The following is a 25,451-nucleotide window of genomic DNA, read 5'->3' on the forward strand; positions in this document are numbered from 1 at the left end:
AAGAAAAAAAACAACACTTTGATTGATTGCGAGTGCGGTACAAATACTATACTCCAAAACGTTTTTACCGAAAACCTTGAAAACGTGTGACTGTCTATCTAAAAGCAAAGTAGGAAATTACCCATCACATCGTCACAAATCACAATAAGTGGGCTGAGAAGCCGAAAACAAACGGCCTCCGGGCCTGTATCAGCCGACCTAGAGAGAGAGAGAGAGACTCCATTTTATGTTCAATGTATGCTCATAGAGAGGGTAGATGGAAGATCTATAGGATTTGGGGGTTCCCTTTTTTTATTCCATCCATGTGCACCATGCGTTCTGATATAAGGATACACCTGACAATTTTATTCTTTTTTTAAAAAAAAGAAAGAGAGAAGAAGAAACAAGACAATTACTGACACCCCACCCTACTATCCGGGGGCACAGCCATACTTGACTGGAAAAGGAGCAGGGAAGGGAAGCACAGTCTTCAAGGGAAGGGGTTGCTACTTAGCCTTTTGTCCATACAAGTCCATTCAAAGGCAATATTAAATTTACGGTACCAACCCTTCCTCTGTCGCCAGCACCTCAACGTTTACAAATCCTTGCACATTGAAGCGCGAAAACATCTTTTTTGCACGTTCTCCCTGTTGTTATACAACTTTTACCTACGAGACAAAGTTTTTATGCACAGGAGAGAAGGAAACTGCTAGTCGATGTGACTGCTTCCACGTCAAAAAAGTGTCAACTAAAGTTCTGTTTTGAACCATAAAGAAACCAGCCACTCTAAATTTGAATACAAGCAGACAGAGATTGCGAAGGATGATAATTTAATAGAACGCCACGCATGGGCGTTGAAAGATATAATATTTTATTATTTTCGGGGCTTTTGCAAAAAGAATACACGACTGGCCTATTTCTGTCTCAGGGGGGAAAGTGTTTCCGTACCTGTAGCCCACCACCCACCCCTTACTTTTTCTTCCATTTGGAAGTTGCTGTTGACAAGGAAAGGAGAAAATTCAACAACTAATTACAGGATTACCCGAAGCTAGATACCTCTAAGGAGTTATATATATACATCTGATGAAACCTCACACCCATCAAAGCTGCTTTCAATGTCATTTTCTAGTTGCTTGATCTAATCAACAGCATCCCTTCAAACATCCATAATATAGATTCTTATTACAAACGGTTGGCTAGGTACCACCTCATAGCTACTCTCGCAAGATCAAGCAGCAATATTAATTACCAGCTACTACTAACCAAACACCGTTTCATATAAACTGTTGTTGCTGCTACTTACTAGACATACAAAACCTGAAAGATGAAGTTTGGGAAAGAGTTCCGCGTCCAAATGGTGCCTGAATGGCAAGAAGCATACATGGACTATGATTTTCTCAAGACCCTTTTGAAAGAGGTACAGAGTTTCCAGCTAAGAACCAGGCCACCCGCAGCTAATCCAGTAGGCCTAAAAAGAAAGCTCTCGCTATATAGAGCTTTCAGTGGCCTGACACAAAGGACTAGTGACTACACCTCTAAGAGCCCTTCTTCTCCTGATATTGAAAAACAACCTATTTTGGTGAATTCTGTGAACCTCGATGGATCTCAAATCTACCAGACTTCATTTCTTATGCCTACTGTCGAAGGAGGAGAATATGAGCTTTTGTTTTTCAGGAGGCTTGATGACGAGTTCAATAAAGTGGACAAGTTTTACAGGTCTAAAGTGGAAGAGGTATTGAAAGAGGCTGCAATGTTGAATAAGCAAATGGATGCTTTGATTGCTTTCAGGATTAAAGTGGAGAATCCCACTGGGTGGTCTGATAGAACTGCAGATATGACTCGCCTTGCTTCAGATGTTGCAGCTTCTACTGCTGCATTGGCAGCTTCCACCCCATCTGGAGCTAGATCAAGCAGTAAGTTCCCCTAATTGTGACTACATCTGTTACCAGTGAGCCTTCAAAAGCATTTTTTTTTGAATTTCAATAATCTTTCTTAAATTTGCTAATTTATTTGAAAATCCTTCCGCTTAATGTGCAGGAAGAGGTCTACAGGTAATGGATGCGATTGATGAAGGGCAAAGCATGCACGAGCGATCAAATGAGTCAAACCATGATAAAGTAGAGAAGGAAAGCGATAACACTGGCCAGAAGGAAGTACAGAAGCCAAAGAACATGATCAGAACCTTTAGGCCAGCTCCACTGGAGATCCTAGACAACGTGAAGATTAACAACACACTGGCGACACCTCGCTCTACCATAAAAAACTTCCTTAAAGTTCCCCAACAAACCGAACTGAGATTCACAAGGGAAAATCTTAGGAAAGTCGAAGAACAACTCAAGGGTGCTTTTGTTGAATTTTACCACAAGCTTCGCCTTCTTAAGAGTTACAACTTCTTGAATACGTTGGCATTTTCAAAAATTATGAAGAAGTACGATAAGGTATATAAATCATCCCTCGAGAATCCAGATTTTGTCTCCCATAACTTATATTTTAATCCACAGGAGAGTTTGAATTTTTTCCCCTATTCGCTTTGCATAATTCTGGCAGATTACCACAAGAAATGCAACTAAATATTACATGAAAATGGTGGATAGCTCCTACTTTGGAAGCTCTGATGAGGTGAGCTTAGGTTCCGTTTCATAATGTTGAAGGATACAATATTCAATATATAAGCTTTTAATCCAAGTACATTTGCTTATCGAGGATTCATTCTGTTGATCAATGCCTTATTTAACTTGCAATATACATTCCATCACAGGTTACCAAGCTTATGGAAAGGGTTGAGGCAACATTCATTAAGCATTTCTCAAACTCAAATCGCAGTAAAGGCATGCGCGTCTTAAGACCAAAAGCAAAAAAAGAGAGACATAGAACAACATTTTATATGGGTAAGATACTAATTAAGATTTGGTTTACAACATGATTTCACGCAATTTAGTGTAAAAAAGCTGTCTTGATCTTTTCAGGGATGTTATTGACTAGTTGATAACTCATGAGAAAATTTTCAGGTTTTTTTTCTGGCTGCACAATCGCTCTGCTGATAGCCCTTGTTTTAATCGTGCATGTCCGCAAAATCATGAATGAGACAGGAAGAATCTTATACATGGAAACAATGTTTCCTCTTTACAGGTAACACTATTTTTGTTTCAGCATAGCGTCTACAATTACTTTCTACTTCTATCACTCAGTTCAACCTGAACAACCTTATCCCAAAATTTCGTTTGACAACCTATGTTTGCAGTTTGTTTGGATTGATTGTTCTACACCTGCTCATGTATGCTGCTAATATATACTTTTGGAGGCGCTACCGAGTGAATTACTCCTTCATTTTTGGTTTCAAACAAGGAACCGAACTGGGCTACAGACAAGTGCTTCTTTTCAGTTTTGGAATTGCGGTACTAGCTCTATGCAGTGTGCTCTTAAACCTTGACATGGAGATGGACCCTAAAACGAAAGATTACAAGGCGTTCACAGAACTTCTCCCTCTGAATGTGCTAATAGTAAGATTCTTACAAATACTCGTTTTTTCCCCTTTATTCTCTCTCGTTTTCCCCTTCCACCTTCCATTTTTCGCGATTAAACTGATATTTTGCTTTCCCTGCAGTTCCTCCTCATCATATTGCTCTTGCCATTCAACATGTTTTATCGCTCAGCTCGCTTCTTCCTCCTCACATGTGTCTTTCACTGTATTGCTGCTCCTCTCTACAAGGTGAAAATTGGTGGCAGACAATCACAAAATGTAGATATGGAAGCTAGATTTTTCGAACTAATTTTCTTGTAAAATTTTTCTTCTGCAGGTAACACTCCCTGATTTCTTCTTGGCAGACCAACTAACTAGCCAGGTGAGTTATCAGCCTAGGCTGTACTTCGGTAGTTCAAAAACCTGTTTTTCAGAAGTAATAGAAAGCATCATTATATTGATGCAGGTTCAATCTCTTAGAAGCCTGGAGTTCTACATTTGCTATTATGGTTGGGGAGACTATAAACACAGACAGAACACTTGCAGAGGCAACACCGTCTTCAAAACTTTCTCATTCATCGTTGCTGTGATTCCGTACTGGTCTCGCCTTCTTCAGGTTTGCAAGCAGCCAGCCTGGTTGTCTGTGTGTCGAACATGCCTAGCTTTTTAAAACTTTCAAACACAATCTTTTGATTGAAACGTGGAAGCAGCGACCACCAATAGAAATCACTTATCAACAAGTTTTCCTCCTTGTTTCAGTGCCTCCGACGCCTATTTGAAGAGAGAGATCCAATGCAAGGATATAATGGATTGAAGTATTTTTTGACAATAGCAGCTGTTTGCTTGAGGACAGCTTACAGCCTTAACAAAGGAGTTAGTTGGAGAGCAATAGCATGGATTTTCTCAGCCATTGCAACAATATTTAGCACGTATTGGGATCTTGTTTTTGACTGGGGGCTACTTCAGCGTCATTCTAAGAATCGATGGCTGAGAGACAAACTCCTTGTCCCTCACAGATCTGTGTATTTTGGAGCCATGGTACGTAGCCTAAAGGAAAGAAGAGCAGAAAGGGAAAGAAAGAGACCTAAATTTGATAAATATCAACTTGTCATAAAATTAAATCGCTCCTAACAGTAACCTTCACTTGATTTACAGGTCTTGAATGTATTGCTCAGATTTGCTTGGCTGCAAACAGTATTGGACTTCGGGATTACTTCCTTGCACAAAGAAACCATGACTGCCCTTGTGGCCAGCCTTGAGATCTTTCGCCGCGGCATGTGGAATTTCTTTAGGTAACAAAAATCTTACGTGTATGTGAAAAATTCAAGATCCGTGATTAACAAGAATCTCTAAATCTTTTGGTTGAATTGTCGGTCAGGTTGGAAAATGAACATTTGAACAACGTAGGAAAATATCGCGCGTTTAAGTCTGTGCCTTTACCTTTCAACTACGTAGAAGATGATGACAGCGATGACTGAACTACGCTGCAACATTTGACAAGGAAGAAAACAAGATGAAGCAAAATAAGACAAGAACTCTAGCGGTGGCAGAGGGATCTAGAATGCATTTCTTGAAAAAATGTTACAAAAAGAGGTCTGGATTCGATACCTGTTTGGAGCGTAGATTATCTTTCTGCAAACGTGGTCGTATTCTTTGATTTACTTTTAAAAAAGTCCAAGATTGTAAAGCAATGCCATCCATGTTTGTCAAAATGACGTTTTTTCCATTTTATATGAAAGTGGACCAATTCTTTCCGCGTCGGAACTGTACGGATAGTATATTTAGCAAGTCGCGTGCAAAGGTACGTACTTGTCGGTATTCCACAAACGGAAGCTCTGATAAATTCAAATCATGAAGGCTCTTCTTTCCACGAACCTTCAGCTAGCTACGATAACTTTTCACTCATCTTCAAATTCGTGTCCTCTCTTTTACATCTCCCTTTCATACCCTCCTAATCAATCTAAACATCTGAAAAAGCCTTCGCCAGTGCTCGAGAGATAATCCATTGCGAGCAAGAGAACAAATCAGAGATTCGTTGAAGTAGATTCTCATGTCATGATTCTTCAAGGCATTGATAAACTTTGAACCCTTTTCATATCTTGCTCTTTGAAATGTACCACAAGAGAAGATGAACTCTGAAGCCTTTTCATATCCTCGAGGAGCCTTAAAGAACAAACTAAATCTACTCAATTACTGCTTTTCAATTTGTAAAAACAATTTTTCATCCTGACCACTTTTCAGGCGAACTGTTTCTTCAAATTGCCGCGAGTATATGTGGTTAGGGTAGCTTAATCCCGCTTATTTTAGAAAAGGTGTCATTCCCCATCATGGAAATCAAAAGGTGTTGGCAGTGCACATCATCCTCAAAGCAATATCATTTCCTCATGGAAGTAATGTCGAATACAATGATTGCTCATCTTCATGATCAGTCATTCTTGTTGATCAACAGAATAAAGTCGTATTTGATGCTTAGTCATCCTTGTCAGCATCGGTATCATAGTAAGTGAAAGGAAGAGGGACTGACTTGAATGCTCGATACTTGCCAACGTTGTTCAAGTGCTCATTCTCCAACCTGATGGAATTTGACCCATTTCTCAAAGCACGAATTACACATTAAAAATCACTGGAGAAGACTTCACTTAAGACAATTTTTTAGCCCGCTAAGGTGTCAAGACTTGTATCATTGTATTCTACAGGCAACTTCCATTACCACAGGGCTTTAACGACAGACAGGTGTTGGGACAGTTTAGAGGAACACAGGAGAACTCAAATGATTTAGAGTTTAATACTTGATCCCAAGTAAATGGAGTTGGCTACTAAAATTAGTTTTTATCCAGAGCCATATCGATTAGTGCGTATATGATACAAGAACTCGACGAATGCCTATCATAATATCAAGAGTGACAGTTACCTGAAGAAGCTCCAAATACCGCGGCGGATGATCTCTAGGCATGAAATTGTAGTTAACGCGGCCATTTTGTGAATACTCTGCAAATTAAATTCTATGACCAATTGCATCCAAGCAAGCCTCAGAACTACATTCATTATCTGTGATGAAACCTCATTAACATGTTGGATCAGTAGCAAGTCAGAAACTGCAAAATTATGCCACATGTTTTAGTACTTGACCTTACCATAGCTGCAAAGTAGACACTTATGTGAAATCACAAGTTTGTCTCTCAAAAAAGCATTCTTTGATTTTCTTCTCAAAAGCCCCCAATCTACTGCAATATCCCAGTATGTGTTCACAATTACTGCAACAGCTGAGCTGATCAATGCAAATACCATCCATGTCCTTCCCTTCTTTAGTTCATAAGCGGTTCTAATTAGAACTGCAATAATCGTCAAGAAGTATTTCAAACCATTATATCCGTGCACTGCATCTTTCTCTTCACACAATCGACGGAGACACTACAAATTATATGCATCATATGTTAGTATATTTTCTAATAGCTAGTGATTCATTTAAGAAGGCTACTTCAAACGTTTTTTCTTGTCATTTTGAATTTTAATAAAGGACTGAAATGGAATTGAAGTAAGAAGTTTAGTCAATAGAAAGGTCTTTGTCCTCGTTTTGTGCATTGGTGCATGGGCAGAGGCTATTCATAGTCCTTTTTGTTTGCACTGTGATTATGCAAACACAAGGTGAATGGTTAATTGGATTTGCTGCACCTCTGGTGTTTAAATCAAAGATATCACGGTTAGCAATTGCAACTAAAAAGTAAAAGCCCTCAGTTCTTTATTGCTAGTAATGTTCTAGTTTCACCAATCCCGCCAACTCAGAACAGCATGTTTTCTTTTCAGAGTTAGCCCAGGTGACTGGTTGGGAATTCGAAACACGGAACTGAAACAGAACAGTAGTCAATGGCACAATTTTATCTTGAGCAGGCAAGTTCCAAAAATTATTAGAATGGAAATTCTTAAGAGTGAACAATCACACAATGAAAAATATTTGTTGTTCAATGGCCCACTTTGATTATGAAAAAATGAGGACCTTTCCCGGTCAAAGCTGCAGCTGAGACATCATTGAAATGCTAAATTTATAGTAATCAGGAGTGTTTTCTGGTTGTCCCAGCTGCAAAACTGACATATTTAATGTGAAAATTTCATTTATTATATTAGTGAACTCTTATAATCCTCTCAAATAAACTGGTGCCAGAACAAATGTATTCCAAGAGACTCATCGGTCCACGCACACTTCTCTCAAATGTTTGATTTGATACTTTATCACCATTAATACTATCGAAAATTATATCATAGGATGCGGCCAAAGTTTGGACATGAGAAACGAGTAGAGAAAAGAAGCGTTACCTGCAGAAGGCGGAGCCAGAATGGTACTACAGCAACAACAAAATAGAAAGCATTATAGGCACCATGGCTATGACATTTGTTTTGCCTTCTGGAGTATTCCCCTAAACCATAATAGCAAATGTACAACTCGATACTTCTTATTGCTTGGACCTGAGGGGTCAAACAGAGGAAAACACTACCATCAAAATGTAAGAATTGTAACCTTTACTCATCGTTGCATGAAATTTTTCTGTAAGACATTAACCTGGCTGGTAACGTGGTCGGCCAAGAAAAAATCTGCAAGTCTAACCTGCAAACGTTTTCTGTCAAGAAACTTTTCCATCTCACCTTAGTTATATCATCTATTTATTGATGTTTAAAGCCTTTTAACTTTGTTTACCTTGTAAAGCGGCGCACAAATACAGCGAAACAAACATTGAACAAAGAAGAAACGACTTGAACGATATATGATGTTGAAAGGGCAGAAGATGATGGCAAGAACAACCTCTATAAGGAAATACGTGTATGGAGTTATACAAACTTTAAGTCTTCAGACTATTATCCCATTTACAATGAAACCATAGTGTAATGCAAAATATCAAGTAATTTCCAAGGAGCAGTAGTTTGTCCACTACATCTCGTGTAGAACATTTTAATAAAAGAAGCTGTAGCTTCTAGTAGAATCTTACGGTGACTAAGCCCAAAGGAACGAGTTCGGTGATTGTTTTGTAATTTGAAGCTTTAGAACCCAAATCCAAGTGTAAATTTGCCAGGAAGCTGGATAGTGCAAGTACTGCAAGACCAGTGCCCAAAAGGAAAACGTCACGATGTCCCAGCTCAGTTCCTTGCTTGAAACCAAATATAAATGGGTAATTGACCCGATACTGCCTCCAGAAGTATATGTTTGCCGAATAAATGAGTATATGCAGGACTATAAAAGCAAATAAGCTGCATAAAAACATAGCCTGGCTAAATATTTCTTGAAAATTTTCATCTGATCGGTTAAAAATGTAAATCTTCATGGAGGTTTATGGCTGTCACTTGCCTGTAAAGTGGGAAAATGTTGACCATGTATGAGGCACCTTCAGCCTTATCCATAAGCTTTCGAGCTTGTATTCTCAAAACAACAGCAATCAGAAGTGCAATTGAGCAACCAGAAAAGAATCCTGAAAATAACAGCAAGAAATCTGAATAAATCAGTTCAGGCCACAGAACCATGACACCTAGTCCAAGATGTCACCCCAACCTTGCAAATCCATTACAAACTCAATGTCATCTTGGTACATAGGTATGATGTGACATCTTTCAGTTACTACTGTTACTTGCCTGAAAAGAATGTTACACTGTGCTTTTGCTTTTGGCCGCAAAGAGTCCATACCTTCCCTCCGATTTGAGTTTGCAAAATGCTTGATGAAGGTAGCCTCCACCCTTTCAAGGAGACCATTCACCTATAATAACTCAAAGATCATCAACTAGTTTGCCAGCCCGCCCGCCCCCCACCCCCCCCCCCCCCCCCGGTATCAAATAGTTTTCCAGATTGTTGGAGAAGAAAAGATGTTCTTATAGAGAGAGACTTTACTATATTCAGAATTTGAACTGGGAGAACACTGATTTAATTGAAATGTAGCTCAAGTGCAGGGGAAATATTTTGTTCATTGTCAATGTGTAAAATGAAAACAAGTATCCTAAATACAGTATGTCCAACTTCTGTGATCTTACAACTGGAAGATGGATGAAACAACGTACCTCATCAGAGTTGCTGAGGCAGGAGTTGTCCACTGTTTTCATGTATGATCTAGAAGCTCTCCTTGATGAGATCTGAACTATTGCGAATAAATCATTAAGCAGAGGAATTTAAGCAAGAATATAGTTTAAAACTGCTGAGAATATGTTTTCCCGCCTCCCGCCTTCCAATCCCCTTAAATAGAACAAAGAAAAAGAAAAATGCAGAACGAAATGCTTCCTCTTGACCTGTGGTCAATGTAGGTTGATAAGTACTTGGAAATGTGGAAATGTAAGAGAAGATTAAATCCTTTTAGGTAAAATTCTTGACCTTTTCATACTTCTTCATGATCTTTGAAAATGCTGCAAGGTTCATATAACTGGTTCGACCATTTGCAAAACAAATAAACACACAATAAGTACGAAAACATCATTCAAGAGTAGAATTTGTGCAAATCATTGAAAAACTTCCACCTGTAGTGCTTTAGAAGAAGAAGTTTCTGGTAGAATTCGATTAGTGCAACTCTCAGTCGCTCTTCAACTTTCTTCAGTTCCTCTTTCTTGAAGCTCAGCTCTTCTTCTTTTGAGTCCTTAAAGACACCTTTTATGGTTGCTAGTGGAGATTTAAAAGTGTTATTAATCTTCACGCGCTCAAGGATTTTCAAAGGATCTTCGTTGTAGTCAGTGAGGTTGTCCTTCTCTTGGTGAGCATTACCATGATCTTTGGCTTGCACTTCAATTACTTCTGGACCACGAGTAGACTCTTCTTGGTTACAATCAGTTCTTCTAACCAGTTCACTGGTCAATTCCATATGCTCCCTTCCTGCATATTGGCACAAAATTAGAAATCTAAACTTCTCAAGGGTAGGAAGTTACTGTAACTGTGATCACAGGATCAGAGATGCATCACCACTCTGTTCATAAGAGGATTTCTCCAGCTGAAAATCGTTACTAATCTCAGCTCCGCGTTCAACATTCATATCCTCCACTCCTGCAAATAATATTGCACATAATACTGAACTACATACCTTATTAGAATTATAGTTGAATTTGCGAAGTGTCATAATGATTTGAGTCACATATACAACTTAGATATAATTTCAAATCCAAGATCACAATATCTTGGTCCATAGATAAACTATGTCAAGATTTTAAACTCAGGCTACCAAAAATCCTTCAGTTATTAGCTACTTCCCAAATTCTGCTCTTTAACCAACTTAAACAACTAAAATAATTCTGGTTTGTTTTTCTGATCTCTCAAAGGCTTCTTTGAAACTCAACTACCACCGTGTATGTGCTCTCATACCTGAAGTTGTATCTCTGCTTGGACTCTTCAAGGGGTTTGTGGTAGCGACACCAGTTGTATCACGTTTCCTCGCATCAGAGCCGTCAAAATGAGGGTTATATATCCACCTTGATCCGCAAGGCAATCAAGGCATCCATTTGCTTATTCAGCAAAAATGCTTCATGCTTCATCTCCTCGGACTTATCCTTGTAAAATGTGTTAACGTTGTTGAGTTCTTCATCAAGTTTCTTAAAGAACTTCGCCTCTATTTCGCCTCCTTCTTCAGACTCCCTCAGGAACTCAGTCTTATAATATAACTTTCTAGAACCCTCTTCAGGCGACGCGTTAACATCTATAACTTGGTCCTCAATATCGCCCTTACTGGAGAGATTGGTAGATTGCAGGTTTAGTCCACTGAAGTGTCTATGCGAAGTTAATTTGTGCTTCATTGCTGCTCTCAAAGGTGTCGAGGGCTGCCTGCTTTGCTTGTACTGCAAGATCTCTCCCAATATTCTTTTAAGACCATTATAATCCATATAAGCACCAGTCCATTCTGGCACCTTGTGTTGCTTGAAATGCTTTCCGAACTTCATCTTTCGCTGATCTCTTCCAAATTCACCTTCACTTTCTTAATTATCTGTATTCGAAATTAAGCAAAACTGATTTAGGAGGAAGAAGAAGAAGAAGAAGAAAATCTCTGGATTTATCTCTTAGATTTAGATTGGCTAAACATAAATTAGTGAAGAATTACAAACTGATTCGACAACAATTGAAACACATTCGTTGATTACTTCAAGAAACAATCATGATAAGCTAGCTAGCCAAAATAGTTTCTGAAAAAAAAAACAGCAGAGAGAGAGAGAGAGAGAGATTGAATACTATTAGTTGATAATTACCTTTCTATCTTTTGATGAAACAAGAATGAAGCCGGATGGAATTTTCCAGACTCAGCATCAACACTGCCATTGAAGATTTCTTAAGTGTGTACATCTCTATCTCGATCTCTCTCTTCATGCAGAGGTGCCATCTTATAAGGTGCCCTATAAAAGCTGCCCTCTGTTACACTCAAGTTAGTTATGCTAAAAAAAATCCGATGCTCCAAATACCAATGCACTCGTCTTGTTTCAAGCGATCAGACCCGTGATTTTGAAATACAGTGGACGCGACCTCACATGATTGGCTAAAACCAAAGCGGAGAATGGATGAAGCATACACATGGAAGAGAACCCCATAGTATATTAGTATATTATTTCGGTGCAGTATGATTTCCGCTAGTGGCTTGACACGTGTATTTCGCTGCTCGCTTAGATTGTGAAACGTCTCTTAAAAGGGAGAACGGTGCTGCAGTCGGGAGCATTTTATAGAACTGAGACCGCTTTTTCGACCGTTTTGCTTTGAGGAGAAATACATGTCAGAGATTGGGATAACTCCAGTCCATCTTCTTAGATGCAGCAGCCGCCTTGCATGTGTTGTATGGTGTGTACAGGATTATCTCTCCCTTGAATTGCTGTGTGTGTGAATGTGTGTGTCTATATATTATATTAATTTTTAACTGTGTGAATGTTAAGATCAGCTTACACGTACCTCGATTAATTTTCAGAAGTTCTGAAATTAACGATCATATAAGTTTTTATTAGCACTGAGGTTTGTAGCATTCAAATTACTATTATATTTATTTTAATATGTGCTAGATTAATCCTGCACATTTCTACTGTGTGCTAACTATTATCAATATATTTTTATTTTTTTGGCTTGATTTTTACCTTCTATGTGCTTGTTTGTGCTATTATTATTACATAAAGCTAAAACATGTAGGGAAATCACTGTTCATCAAGACTCATTGCATTGTGGATTGTGATAGTGTTAAAAATGAACAATATTCACCAAGACTCGTTACATTATAGATTGCACCATTTGTGGGGGCATTGTGTGCTGCAGCCCAGGCACATGCAATTGGCGCAAGGGCAGTCCATTCCTAGCCACAAAAGTTCCAAGGTTGCAGGGGGGAGGGGTTGCGGCCCAGGTTGCGGACACTTGTCACTTAAGTTGTCATGCCTGGCACCGAGGCCATACCCACAAGCTAGTTGCCCAACCAAGCTAGCGGGGTCTGCTAGCAAGACCCCTTTATGTTGGGTCAGGCATCGAAACCCAACTGTCTTGGGTTCGGACGCAAACCCCAAACCCAAAACAAACACTCCTAGGCCTGGCCATGAAAGGACCTAAACCTCAACCATATTAGGTTCGGCCACGGACCCATCCCCCAACCCTCTTGGCTCATGACAACAAAGGACCCACACCCAAACGCTCTTGGGTCCGGACATGGACCTAGCCCCCAACCCCCTTGGGTTCGCACTCCAACCCCACCCCAACCCCTTTAGGGTCCGAACTAAGAAGGACCTAGACCCCTTAGGTCCGAACATGGACCCAACCCCCTACCCTATTGGGTCTGCACTCCGACCCAAACTCAACCTATTTGGGTCATGACTAAGGCCCGAGTGGTTATGGCAGCCCCAATATCACGTGACGCAAGGGCAACTCAAATGTCAGGTTTCCGCTTCTCATTGTTATTATAATATTATTACTTATAATAAAAATTCTAATATTTATACCTCAACTCATAATATTTTTAGTATTTATACTATTAATTATAAATAGAATAATAATATTTATAACACAAATAATATTATTTTTTATATTAATATTGTAAATTTTAATAAAAATAATAATATTGTTAATGCAAATACTATTCATTATAATAAAATAATAATATTTGTAACACCAATTATACTATTTTTAAGAGTAATAGTTTGAATTATAAGGAAAATTAAAATATTTATAACACAAATTATACTATTTTTACTATTAATACTTTTAATTATAATAAAAATTAAAATATTTATAACATAAATAATACTATTTTTTATATTAATACAGTCACCCCCATCGCCACGTGGCGCTAGAGCAGTGCAAGACCTATTGAGCTGGAGTTATGACGCTGGACCCAAGACAATCGAGCCCTGTCTCAGACCTCAAATCATCAGGCCATTTGCCATGACCCAAATGTGTTGGCTCACCCCAAGCCACCCCCTATCACCATGTGGCGCTCGGGTCTGTACGTGGGATTGGTGCCCCCTGGCTCACCCAAGCACTCCCAAGCGCCATATGACAGAATCGAGCACCACATAGCGCTGGGGCCATGGCAAAAGGCCAATTGGCTATTGTAGCACCAACACCACGTGGCGCTCGATTAGCCCCAGCGCCACATGACCCAAGAGCAACCCAAACGCTATGTTTCCGCTTCTCATTGTTATTATAATATTATTACTTCTAATAAATATACTAATATTTATACCATAGCTGATCATATTTTTAATATTCTTGCTATTAATTATAAATAAAATAATAGTATTTATAGTTTAAATAATACTAATTTTATATGAATATTATTATTTAATGCAAATACTATTCATTATAATAAAATAATAATATTTGCAACATCAATTATACTATTTTTAAGAGTAATGCTTTTAATTATAAGAAAAATTAAAATATTTATAACACAAATTATACTATTTTTTATATAAATACTTTTAATTATAATAAAAATTAAAATATTTATAACACAAATAATACTATTTTTTATAATAATACTTTTAATTATAATAAAAATTAACATGTGTAAAATCCTTCATCAAGACCTAATAGAAGTGGGTCATGCACGACCCATTGGGCTGGGATTATAACGCCGGACCCAAGACAATCGAGCCCTACCTCAGACCCAAGATAATCGGGTCCTTTGCAATGACCCATATGTGCTGGCTTACCCCAAGTCAGCCTCATCATTACTTGGCGCTCGGGGTGGGGTTGGCATGCCCTGGCTCACCCAAGCACTCCCAAACACCACTTGGCTCTCGCAACTGATTGCTAGGGAAGGGTCGCCCTAGCGCCATGTGGCGCAAGGACAAACGAAACGCCACGTGTCTGATTCCCATTGTTATTATAATATTATTACTTATAATAAAAATAGTATTATTTGTCTTATAATTATTTTTATTTTTATTATGATTAAAAGTATTAATATTAAAAATTGTATTATTTGTTATAATTATTTTTATTTTTATTTTTATTATAATTAAAAGTCTGTGGGTCTGGACGTGTCCACGCTCACCCGTCCACACCCACCTCGAAGTTGGGCCTGGACACGTCCCCACCCAACCCCAAGTTGGGTCTTTTCTCACAAAAAACTGTGGATTGCTACAAATCATTCTATTTAGTCTCTAAGTTTTTAATCACCAACACAACTTTTTTTTTATCATGAAATATTAGCTCAATTGCACCTTTAGTTTTCATTATTTATTTAATATTAATTTGTAATTATAATACTATCAAGTATATTTATCATAGTTTTAAAACCCGGACCGGCCCGGCAGGTCGACCCGGGACCCGGCCGACCCGGGCATGAAACCGGTCCGGGTCTTGGTAAAAACTTGCTTGGGAGTTGGCCCGGAGAAACCCCGTCGACTCGGCGGGTCAACCCGGAACCCAGGCGACCCGGGTAAACCCGGCTGAGACCCAGCCTCTTTTTTTATATACATGGATGCGAAACGACGTAGTTTTTTACTCTCATTTTCTATTGCTACATTTTCTCAGAAACCAAACTGAGGATATCAAACAAAGTAGAGGATTTCAAAGTAAATCAGGAAACATTTAAGTACCAATCATTTAATAAAAATATATCTTCGTACCAAGAGAAAGAAATTGTAAAGCCCTTAAATTTCAATTCAAAGAAAACAAAAAGAAGAAAAAATCATAATTTTAAACAGGCATGAAAAATATATAAAATCTCTTTTTGAGCATCAAAAACTCTGTTTCTTATGACAAAATCATTTTCTTGGAATATCTAAGAAGATATTGCCCCTCCAGATTTGCTCACAACGTTCCTATCATCCGTGTATCAACTCAACCAGAGAGCTCATCTCAGCTGCTATATTCACAAGAAAAAAAAGCTCATTTTCTTCTTCTTCTTCTTCTTCTTCTTCGCAGCTAAAGAGACAAAGGGAGAGTCTTCTTCTTGGCTGATCCGTGTATATGAGAGGGGAGTTCAGAGTTGGAATATAAATGAAGGGATATATGCCACGTTATGAAATGTTAGAAAAGTGATTAGTGTTGATTATTACTGTGTGAATTTTGATTTTCCCAATACTCCTTTCATTAATTGTTTCATTAATTGTTTTAATTTAATTTAATTAAAGTGGAGGTAAGTGGAAGGAGCTGGGAGGAGAATTCAAAGAAAGGGAGGCGCCTAAATAAATGATAGCATTTAATGCTTTGACTTAATACTGACATGTGAGTTTTCATGGAGGGTGAGGATGCTTTGTAGACCTCTGGTTCAGTAAATGACAGATAAAAAAATAAGTTTCGAATTTTATTTGAAATTTGCAAGTTTTGAATAAGTTTGGTTTTTTTGGGTTGACCCGGGTCAACCTGTCTAACCCGTGATCCGGTTATTAAACCGAGTCGATTACCAGATCAAGTTTTAAAACTTTGATATTTATTTCATAACTCGTGACAACACGCGAGCATATTATCTCGTCGTGCATATTTATTGTAGCTAATAAGAAAATTGGGCGACGCGGGAAACTTTCTTGCCTTCTCGGTCTTGAGTCCAGCCCAGCCCTGCCTATAAGAATCATCAACTCTCAACATCCTTGCAAGGTTTGTGCGTTGTGAACAGTCAACGGTGACATCAAATCGCTCTTTTAAGAAACTAATCACTTTCAATTTTTAAAGTGTATGGAATTGTCAAGATTTTAGATTTTAGAAGACGAAAAACACGGTATGAAAATGTTAAATTTTTTTGGATATGGAATGCTTTCACTTTACATATGATCATTACCAAAATATTAAAAGATCCAATACTTTTCTTATTATTAAGCGAGGCCCTTGATCCCCACTCCAAATAACATTAGTTCATGTCCCAATTTGTACTATAAATAAGCCCACATGTCTGTGTCTGGTTAGATTAATTATTCCAGCTATGTGTCATCATTAAAACGTGGGGGCCTGCCTCTGTTTCTTCTCCTTCCTTCCTTCCATCTGCAGCCAAGACATAAAATAGAAAAACAAGAATATGCAGCAACGACTAGATCAGAGATCGGAGAGCCAAAATTGCCCAGTCTGGATTTTTTGGCGGGGTTGAACTCGTATCCCGCCACCATATCCGTGTTGTGCCATGTCTACAGGGGTACATCGGGGAAAACCAAAGAGTCCAAGCATCACAGATGAAAGCACATACTTAACTCGAGCTACATGCACGTTCAAAAAAGAAAAGAAATAAATGCACATGCATTCTGCGACCAAAATAGCTCCAGTTACCTGATAAGAAATAAGATATGCTAAGGTCTCAACTCAACAACTTAATTCCAGAGAGCTTTTATAAACCATAACCAACCGTGTTACACCTCAGTATCCTTTAATATACAAGCTGTGTGAAGGTCTTTGCCTTCGTACTGATCCATTGGCCACAACACCGCATGAAGTCTCCATTTTGGATTTTTTTTCCCTACTCCTTTTCCTTCCTTCGTTTTACATTGTGTATATTAATATCTCTTGCAATAGGGAAGGCAAATTTTCTCATAAAAGATTTAGAGGGGAAAAATGTAAAAGAACAACTAACACAATGCATTCCACATCCCCACAAGAAAACCATTTATTCAAGTTCTTAACAGCTACATAAATTTCAACCATGGAAATAGAAATTTAAATGCTTAGCTATATAGGCTATCAAAGGAAGCCATTTCATAGCCAGTTTACTTGACCAGATTGTTTAATTATTTCGCTCGCCATTCTTCCCCCGGTCACCACTGCAACAGTAAAAGTGTGGCAGCTTAACTTGTCCACAGCTCCTGCAATCAAACAATCAATTGCAGCACATCACTTACAAGGCATTGGCATACTCTGCTCATAGGTGAATATTTAAGGAGCTGGAATCAAACAAAAATGCTACACTCGCAGAAGTTATGAGAATTAACAATGGGTTTGAAATTCAATGATGGATAGATAGTATATGAGATTAAAAGGCAACTAAAAATAACAGAAGTCAAAACTGAATTTATTCAGTCATGTCCTTGTTCAAGGCTTCACGGTACAGAATTGTTTCAACTTTGTTTAATCACTTTATAAGACGCTCCTTTTGTTTGAGATCATGGACATATAACGTGATAAGTATATCTCAGATCCCTTCTGACTCATTTATCTAGTAACCCATAAGTTAAAATGCAAAAGAGAGAAACCACAATTCTTTCTTAGTTGCTGGATGAGCAATTTGTACTGTTAACTATTTTATTTCAATTTCTCTAGGTTTATCTTTTCAGATTTTTATAATATAAGACTGTCAAGATTTTGCTTCATATAATGATTTCCATAAATTGCCAACAACATTGGCAAATCCTTACTTGCAGCGAATAATCACTGGTATTGGTTTCAAAGCCTTTGGCCCATTTCGTATACCTCTCTTATGGGGAGTAACCTGCATGAGGATAAAGATTTAAGAATCACTACTGTAAATTGAAAGAAAAAAACAAAACATAAGCATGAAAAGAAAATCAAAAACCAATTTAATGACACATAAAAAAGCACACTAGAACAGATTTCGGTGTTTAAAGCACCATATTCATGCATACGAGCAGTTACTGTCAACCTGATAATGGATATATAATGAGTTTATTCATCAACAGACCTGACAACTGAAAGAAACTATACAAAATAAATTATCAAACAGCTGGGAAAATGAAATGCCTGTGGAAAACACTCTACAGGCCAAAACATTAGATATGCTGATTGCTGAAAGCAAAATCCCCAATTAAAAAGGGACAATATCTGACAATATCCAGGTCAACCTCATCACACTCTAAATACAGAACCAAACAAGTAATTGCAGCAAAATCCCCTAATACCCTTATCACATCAAATATGAAACCAAACCATAAGGAAATAAAGCAAGATGTGTTGGGTCATCAAATATCTGACTTTAGGGACAATTTCTTCTCAGTAAACATTAATTTCTCTGGCAGACTTTCGACTCATTTCAACTACCAATACCTAATATGTAGTTAAGTAATGCTATAGTGCAGAGAGGTTTTCCTGCAGTATTGACTTTTAGAAGTGTTGGGTCATCAGGTTCCAATCGCTCTTTTTACAGATAGATGAAAACACAAGCAGTGGGTTCTTCCCTAATGTTATACCTCGTGCTTTATGTTCTTTAATAAGGCCTTTCAAGGACAAGGAAAAAAAAACTGCAGAACTTAAAATTCAGTCTTAAAATAAAACAAACTAAAATGGCAGCTCCGAATCCTCTGAATGGTTCTAATCAGACAGCAGTCTGTATATAATGTTAATACACGAATGACCAGTTTCCGAAAACTAAAACAATAATCATAAGAAGTACCGTCGCCCTAATATTTCAAAATTCAATGATAAAAAAGAAAGAATTCTTAGGCTCTCAAATCAGATAGGCATCCATTCTAAAACCCTAAACCCTAATTATCACAAAAATCATCACAGGTAGTTTAAACCTAAATCCTAAACATCAAAGAACACGTAAAAAAATAAATCAATAAAGGCATAGTCACCGGAAAAAAGCAATCAAATGCTTAATGCTAAGAAACAGAAATGGAGCGAATAACTTTACCTTCCTTTTAGGAACAGCCATGAGTTCCATGGACCCACCAAAAGAAAAACCCGGCAACCCGAACCCAGAATTGCTACTGTTGCTGCTGATGTCTTGGTTTCCATCGAACTCGGGTAAAGTCAATTGTGGAGACGCAATATAGCTTTCTAAGGCGCCATCCAAAGGCCGAGCCATGACTGGAACATGGGCCCACCTCCTGATTCCTGACCTGCACCCACTGTTGCCGCCGGCAGCGCATTTTAGCATTCCCAGTCTCAACGCCATTGTTGCACGAAAGTAAAGTGATAAAAACCTTTCAGTTCTGCTTGTGTTCAAGAGCGAGCAGCGGAGATTTATTAAAAATTTATACGGTGTCGTTTCTTCTTCTTCTTTGTTTTTTCTCTCCTTTTATTCCAGGCTAGGTTAGTTTTCATGGCATTGTCGTTGATAATATTAAATTTCTTTTCTTTCTTTGTTTTTTTTTTTAGAATTGATATTCAATTTCTTGGTCATACATGTAAATGAGCATTCTGGTAATTCGAAGAAAAAATTTCCAATTCATAATTTTTTTTTTCCAAAATTTCCAACCTAAATTTTATTTTTTATTTTTTGAATTAGGTTTTTCCAGATTATATTTAAGAAAATTCAAAAGAACAAATCCTATATTTTTCGAAATAATTTGAGTTTTTTTACCCAATAAACTTTAGATAGTTTGAGCTTTAGACAATTTACTTGTATATTAATTAAAAAATATCTCAAGTGATTTAGGGTACCTCGGAATTGTTTTCCCTTTACTCAATTTTTTTGAAATTTATTTTGGAGAATTACCTGATTTTTCCATTCTCTTAGAATTTTTTTAAAAAAAACTGAATTATCTAAAAAAATCATATAATTCAAAAAAAAAAACAGTACTCGCGCCTGGTCACACTTTAAATAGTAAAATTTTGAAATGTATTGAAAAAGTGTAATAAATTATTACAACCAGATGAAAAGACATAGAAAAGAAATATAAGCCCCCTGTTTCAACACTTTATAGCCTAACAAAAACAAACTCGTTGGATTTGAGCAGAAACTCAATTCAAGCGTATTTTCATTAATTTACTCCAATATCATTTCAAATATTTTAAGCGATTTTCCAATAAAATTTTTAAAAAATACTTACTAAAAAAGTATTTGACAGTATGATTGCAGTTGCTTTTTAAATAATTTTTTATGCCAAAATACATTCTAATGATATTTTTTTTTAAAAAAAATTATTTTTAACATCAACATATTAAAACGATCTAAAATATACAAAATATATTAAATTTTAACCAAAAAAAATTTAAATTTTTTAAAAACATGATTGAATTCTCAAATACCAGCTGACACAAGAAAACACAACAAACTTATGGAGATTGGTGTAGTTGGCTCCCAGGAGACTATATTTGACCTTGAATATTGTTACTTTATTTATGCATATTCAAGGAGAGCAATGCATATTTTGGTCGCTTCTTGAAAAGGAATTTTGTTCGCTGCAAATATAGATTGTCTAGGTATAGATACATATTTTGATGCTTAATTGAGCAAGAGATGTAGAGATAAGTGGTTCATTTTTTATTAATTTATCAAGTATTATGTTTAAGATTTTTATTGCAAGATTTGAGTTTCTTAATTGAGATAACCAATTCGACTATATTATAATGATAAAGTAATATATGATATTCGTAATATAATCTTACAAAACATATAAAGATAAATATATTTTCATTAAAGAGAAGTTAGAAGATAAATTTGTGTAGCTGTCTAAAATCAAATCCAAGATCAATATCACGTGTACTTAAAGTTTTCGGATAAGTTGAGCATGTATTTATACACTAATTTGAAAAGGAGTGTTGAGATTTCTTTATTTTAGTTAATTTTCTTATTATTGGATCCTTTGATTTTCTATACAATTAATTTTCTAATTTAAATAGGATATATTAGGGGTGATCATTTTCGGTTCGATTCGGTTTTTATCAAAAAAATAACCATACCGAATTTTTTTACTGAAATCGGGTCAAACCGATCGGTTTCGGTTTGGTTTTTTAAGGCAAAAAACTAGTTCAAACTGGTTTGGCTTGGTTTTTCTGATTTTGGCTCGGTTTTCTCGACTTTTTCTGGTTTGGCTCGGTTTTTTCCAGTTTTTTTCGGTTTCGGTTAGGTTTGGTTTTTTCAGTTTTTCGTTTATAAAACCGAAACCAAACCAAACCGAACCGGCCAATTTTTTTAAAATTTTAATCGGTTTTTTTTGGTTCAGTTTTTTCGGTTATTTTTTTTAGTTTTATCAATTTAATCAATTTTTTAGTTTTTTACTCACCCCTAGAATATATGTGTGTGCCCGTGTGCTATTTTCTTTATGTCAAACATTTCAAAATTACAACTAAACAATGAGAATAAAAGAAAATTCAACAAACAAGTTTTCCCCTCCACGTTGAATACTTTAGGTCCGTTTTAAACTTGTGAAATTTCATAAAATATTCTACAAACAATAATTTATTTACAATATTTTTTAATTATTTCAATTATTACCATCATCTTCATCTCACCATGATTGTCTTCTCTGTCACCACCGCTATTCAAACTAAAAGGCCTATTAAGATCAAACCACTTATTATCCCACCATTACCTTTTTTTTTATCATAATTATATCATTATCATCTCATCCATCAATACTAGAATTTTACCATTAATTTTTTTATCACTAATATTAAAATATATTTTATATATAAAATATTCTATAAAGCTATAAAATATTTTCCACATAACAAACCAACCTTTAAAACCAAATAATTTTCCTTCGGACGACCCCCTTGAGATGTTCCTAGTTTGGGTTGGATGCTAATTTCGGTCTGCCCTTTTTGACCTTTCCACCATCTGCCGACTACATGGCGAATGTGTAAATAAATACGTTTTAAGTTTTACCCTGCGGAAAACGAAATGAACCTCTCTTTCTATACAGCAGAGCACACTCTTTCAAAAGAGACAACCCTCTCCCCGTCCTTCTCTTCGCAGTGAGGTGAAAATCGAAACTTCAGAGATGCAGAATTGAATTGAATTGAATGGATCTGAATTCTTCCACAAGGAGGCGATCACCACCGTCGGAGGACACAGATCAACAGCTAGCCCAAAACTCAAAAATGCAAGCGAAGAGATTTGGATCCAATGCGATCACGTTCACCCAGATCTTTGCTTATTGCTTGGTAGCTTTGCCAATAATATTCGCAATATCATTGATCTTTAGACACCCGTCGTCTGATCGAACGATGGGGTTCGCGGATGCTAGAGTTCTTGAAAACAGAGGAGTCAAGCAGAATGCCACGCTAATTGGAGCAGGCGGTGAGTTCACATTTTGGAAATTGAGTTTTTAATTTAAACCATTTCGAGGTTTCTTAATTGCCAGGATTGTTTGATTTATTCGAATTCATGACTTGGGACCTGGTTTGAAAACTGTCGTGCTAGCTTTAGTGATCCGTGATTTGATACATTGGATGGTTGCATTATTGTTTTTTTAATTGTAATTATAGCTATCTAATTGATTAGGAAAAAAACGCGGTTTCTAACTGTAATTGCGTAAGTTAAGGATCTGAATTTACCTTCTTTGTCAAAGCAAGAACGCCCTGGTCTTTTTTTCGTGGACCACAGCTCTCTTCTACCATTACTGTTACTGCTGCATTTCAAATTGAAGATTCAAAATCCGTGTTGAAAGTCTACGCATATATTATTCAGTTTACTACCCAGTAAAGGATCGGAATTATATGTCTTGCTGAGTTGTTATAACTTCCCTTTTCTTCTCTGATTCGTTAGGCTCGGAGGGCGTTCTGTTTCAGCACGCTGACAAGTATAATGGCAAACTGCTTGGAGGGCTTCTTGCGGATGGGTTTGACGAAGCTGCTTGCACGAGTAGGTACAGTTCATTTTTATATCGCAAAATTTCTCTCCATAAGCCTTCATCATATCTCATTTCGAGACTCAGAAGCTACGAGGATCTTCATAAACGTTGTGGACCAAATACTCAATCCTACAATAAAGCCTTGGAACAGCTCAAGTCTGGCAACAAAATAGGTTTGACTGACTGTAATTATATTGTGTGGATATCTTTTAGCGGCTTGGGCAACAGGATATTATCCCTAGCTTCAACATTTCTTTATGCTCTCCTGACAAATAGAGTCCTGCTTGTTGACCAAGGAAAGGACATGGCAGATCTCTTCTGTGATCCGTTTCCTGATAAATCTTGGTTGCTGCCCAGGGACTTCCCTCTCATTGATCAATTCGACAGCTTTAATCAGAATTCTCCTCACTGTCATGGGAATATGCTAAAGAATAATGCCATAAACTCTTCAGCAATGTCAAAACCATCATATTTATACCTCCATTTAGTTCATGATTATGGCGATCATGATAAGCTTTTCTTCTGTGATGGGGAACAGTCTTTTCTTGAAAATGTCCCTTGGTTGATCATGAAAACAGATAACTACTATGTTCCTTCACTTTTCTTGATTCCATCTTTCGAGACAGAACTGAGCAACTTGTTTCCTGAGAAAGGAACTGTTTTCCACCACCTCGGACGGTACCTTTTCCACCCTTCAAATCATGTGTGGGGACTAATAACAAGGTATTATCGAACTTACTTAGCCAAGGCTGATGAGAGAATTGGCATTCAGATAAGAACTTTTGATTCAAGACGTGGCCCCTTTAAACACGTCATGGATCAAATTTTAGCTTGTACTTTGAAAGAGAAGTTATTGCCTGCAGTAGACATGCAAGACTCCGTTGTCAATCCTTCTGAAAATGCCAAATTGAAGGCGGTTCTGGTGACATCCTTGCTTTCAGGGTATTCTGAAGATTTAAGGAACATGTACTGGGAACATCCAACCATGACTGGGGAAGTCGTTGGAGTCTACCAGCCTAGCCATGAGGAGTTTCAACAAACAGAAAAGCAGATGCACAACAGAAAAGCCTGGGCAGAAATGTACCTTCTCAGTTTGACTGATGTCTTGGTCACAAGTGCATGGTCAACATTTGGCTATGTGGCTCAAGGTCTTGGAGGTTTGAGGCCATGGATCCTGTACAAGACCGAAAATGATACAGCCCCCGACCCCCCTTGTCGCCGGGCCATGTCGATGGAACCTTGTTTTCATGCTCCTCCCTTTTATGACTGCAAGGCTAAGAAAGGAATTGATACAGGTACACTTGTTCCTCATGTGAGACACTGTGAGGATATCAGCTGGGGTCTAAAGGTGGTTGATGATCATAATGACTTGTAGTTTCGGTTGTTATTTTTCATTAGTTCACCAATTTTGCATAGAGTTTTAGATGTAGAATGTAATGAATTTTCAAATGAATTATGCTCGGAGAGCTTTGATGTGATTTTCTTGCTGTGAAGTACCTGTTAACAAGGCGAGTAAAGGTGTTTGTGTTGAAGGCAGACTTCCTTTCATCAATGACCCGCCGTTCAACTGAAATTAGTGTCTTTATTCCTTGTAAGAGGTATTTAATTTGCATTTTTTATTATTTTTGTAACTGGAAATTTAGGAGAGTCGACCCCCACAGTGAACTGCTGTCAGTGAGTTTTCCGTTTAACAAAATTTCCGTACTTCCATCTATACTCAAACATTGTTGTTATCCACGTCGCTTACAAATTTTCTTGAGGTACGAGATTTATATGGCGAGTGTGTTTGGATTTAGAAACTGTTTAGAAATATGATTGAAACCATGATTTTAAAAAATTTAATTTTTTTTTATTAAAATTTAATATAATTTATAAGTTTTAATGTGCTATGTTAAAAGATAATTTTTAAAAAATAAAAAAATATTATTAATATATATTTTAATATAAAATATTATTTAAAAAACAATTACTACTACGCTAATGTTTCCGAGAAAAAAGAATTGCAATGTAAGAAACGAGGATTAGGCGAGGGAGAGATCCAAGGTTGTTGCGAGGGATCGGTGAATATGCAAAAGCAGATTAGCATGCTCTTAAGAATCCGCACTACAGTGGCAGGCATTATTTGTTTTCATTGACT

General features: G+C 37.2%; 4 protein-coding genes across 4 annotated transcripts; 2 read left to right on the plus strand and 2 right to left on the minus strand.

The window, feature by feature from the left end:
• The first annotated feature begins 1,102 nt into the window (after positions 1–1,102).
• Positions 1,103–5,193, plus strand: LOC133706022 (phosphate transporter PHO1 homolog 3-like). The gene is made up of 12 exons (XM_062131520.1): positions 1,103–1,892; positions 2,017–2,417; positions 2,527–2,598; positions 2,738–2,867; positions 2,988–3,108; positions 3,221–3,479; positions 3,584–3,688; positions 3,777–3,821; positions 3,906–4,055; positions 4,199–4,477; positions 4,595–4,731; positions 4,818–5,193. Exons 1-12 carry the CDS (start codon positions 1,304–1,306, stop codon positions 4,915–4,917), a joined length of 2,388 nt encoding a protein of 795 aa, XP_061987504.1. The 5' UTR covers positions 1,103–1,303; the 3' UTR covers positions 4,918–5,193.
• A 426-nt stretch (positions 5,194–5,619) lies between these two features.
• On the minus strand, positions 5,620–11,864 carry LOC133705094 (phosphate transporter PHO1 homolog 10-like). Its single transcript, XM_062130187.1, is given in 17 exon segments — positions 5,620–6,011; positions 6,351–6,487; positions 6,574–6,592; positions 6,594–6,850; positions 7,751–7,900; positions 7,995–8,039; positions 8,130–8,234; positions 8,419–8,677; positions 8,775–8,916; positions 9,072–9,177; positions 9,476–9,547; positions 9,783–9,831; positions 9,926–10,274; positions 10,362–10,442; positions 10,758–10,854; positions 10,856–11,373; positions 11,633–11,864. Coding segments are annotated over 16 exon segments (2,445 nt in total). The 5' UTR covers positions 11,330–11,373; positions 11,633–11,864; the 3' UTR covers positions 5,620–5,908.
• A 5,532-nt stretch (positions 11,865–17,396) lies between these two features.
• On the minus strand, positions 17,397–19,786 carry LOC133704757 (uncharacterized). Its single transcript, XM_062129719.1, has 3 exons — positions 19,426–19,786; positions 18,191–18,264; positions 17,397–17,641 (listed from the first exon to the last, which is right to left on the minus strand). The coding sequence occupies exons 1-3, from the start codon at positions 19,687–19,689 to the stop codon at positions 17,563–17,565; spliced, it is 417 nt and encodes a 138-aa protein (XP_061985703.1). The 5' UTR covers positions 19,690–19,786; the 3' UTR covers positions 17,397–17,562.
• Positions 19,787–22,333: 2,547 nt separating this feature from the next.
• On the plus strand, positions 22,334–24,887 carry LOC133705654 (galactoside 2-alpha-L-fucosyltransferase-like). Its single transcript, XM_062130971.1, has 2 exons — positions 22,334–22,761; positions 23,230–24,887. The coding sequence occupies exons 1-2, from the start codon at positions 22,485–22,487 to the stop codon at positions 24,687–24,689; spliced, it is 1,737 nt and encodes a 578-aa protein (XP_061986955.1). The 5' UTR covers positions 22,334–22,484; the 3' UTR covers positions 24,690–24,887.
• The last annotated feature ends 564 nt before the right edge of the window (positions 24,888–25,451 follow it).

The sequence above is a fragment of the Populus nigra genome, chromosome 10, assembly GCF_951802175.1.
Source record: "Populus nigra chromosome 10, ddPopNigr1.1, whole genome shotgun sequence".
In the NCBI taxonomy this organism is placed as follows: Eukaryota; Viridiplantae; Streptophyta; class Magnoliopsida; order Malpighiales; family Salicaceae; genus Populus; species Populus nigra.

Bases quoted from the DNA above. Each gene is read 5' to 3' on its own strand.
- LOC133706022 (XM_062131520.1), top strand. From the start codon at position 1,304: ATGAAGTTTGGGAAAGAGTTCCGCGTCCAAATGGTGCCTGAATGGCAA. The intron at 3,822-3,905 runs GTGAGTTATCAG...ATATTGATGCAG, and splicing joins CAGACCAACTAACTAGCCAG to GTTCAATCTCTTAGAAGCCT. The intron at 4,732-4,817 runs GTAACAAAAATC...ATTGTCGGTCAG, and splicing joins GGCATGTGGAATTTCTTTAG to GTTGGAAAATGAACATTTGA.
- LOC133704757 (XM_062129719.1), bottom strand. From the start codon at position 19,689: ATGGCGTTGAGACTGGGAATGCTAAAATGCGCTGCCGGCGGCAACAGT. The intron at 18,265-19,425 runs GTAAAGTTATTC...ATCCTCATGCAG, and splicing joins TGGCTGTTCCTAAAAGGAAG to GTTACTCCCCATAAGAGAGG. The intron at 17,642-18,190 runs GTAAGGATTTGC...GTTTGATTGCAG, and splicing joins CCAGTGATTATTCGCTGCAA to GAGCTGTGGACAAGTTAAGC.
- LOC133705654 (XM_062130971.1), top strand. From the start codon at position 22,485: ATGGATCTGAATTCTTCCACAAGGAGGCGATCACCACCGTCGGAGGAC. The intron at 22,762-23,229 runs GTGAGTTCACAT...CTGATTCGTTAG, and splicing joins CACGCTAATTGGAGCAGGCG to GCTCGGAGGGCGTTCTGTTT.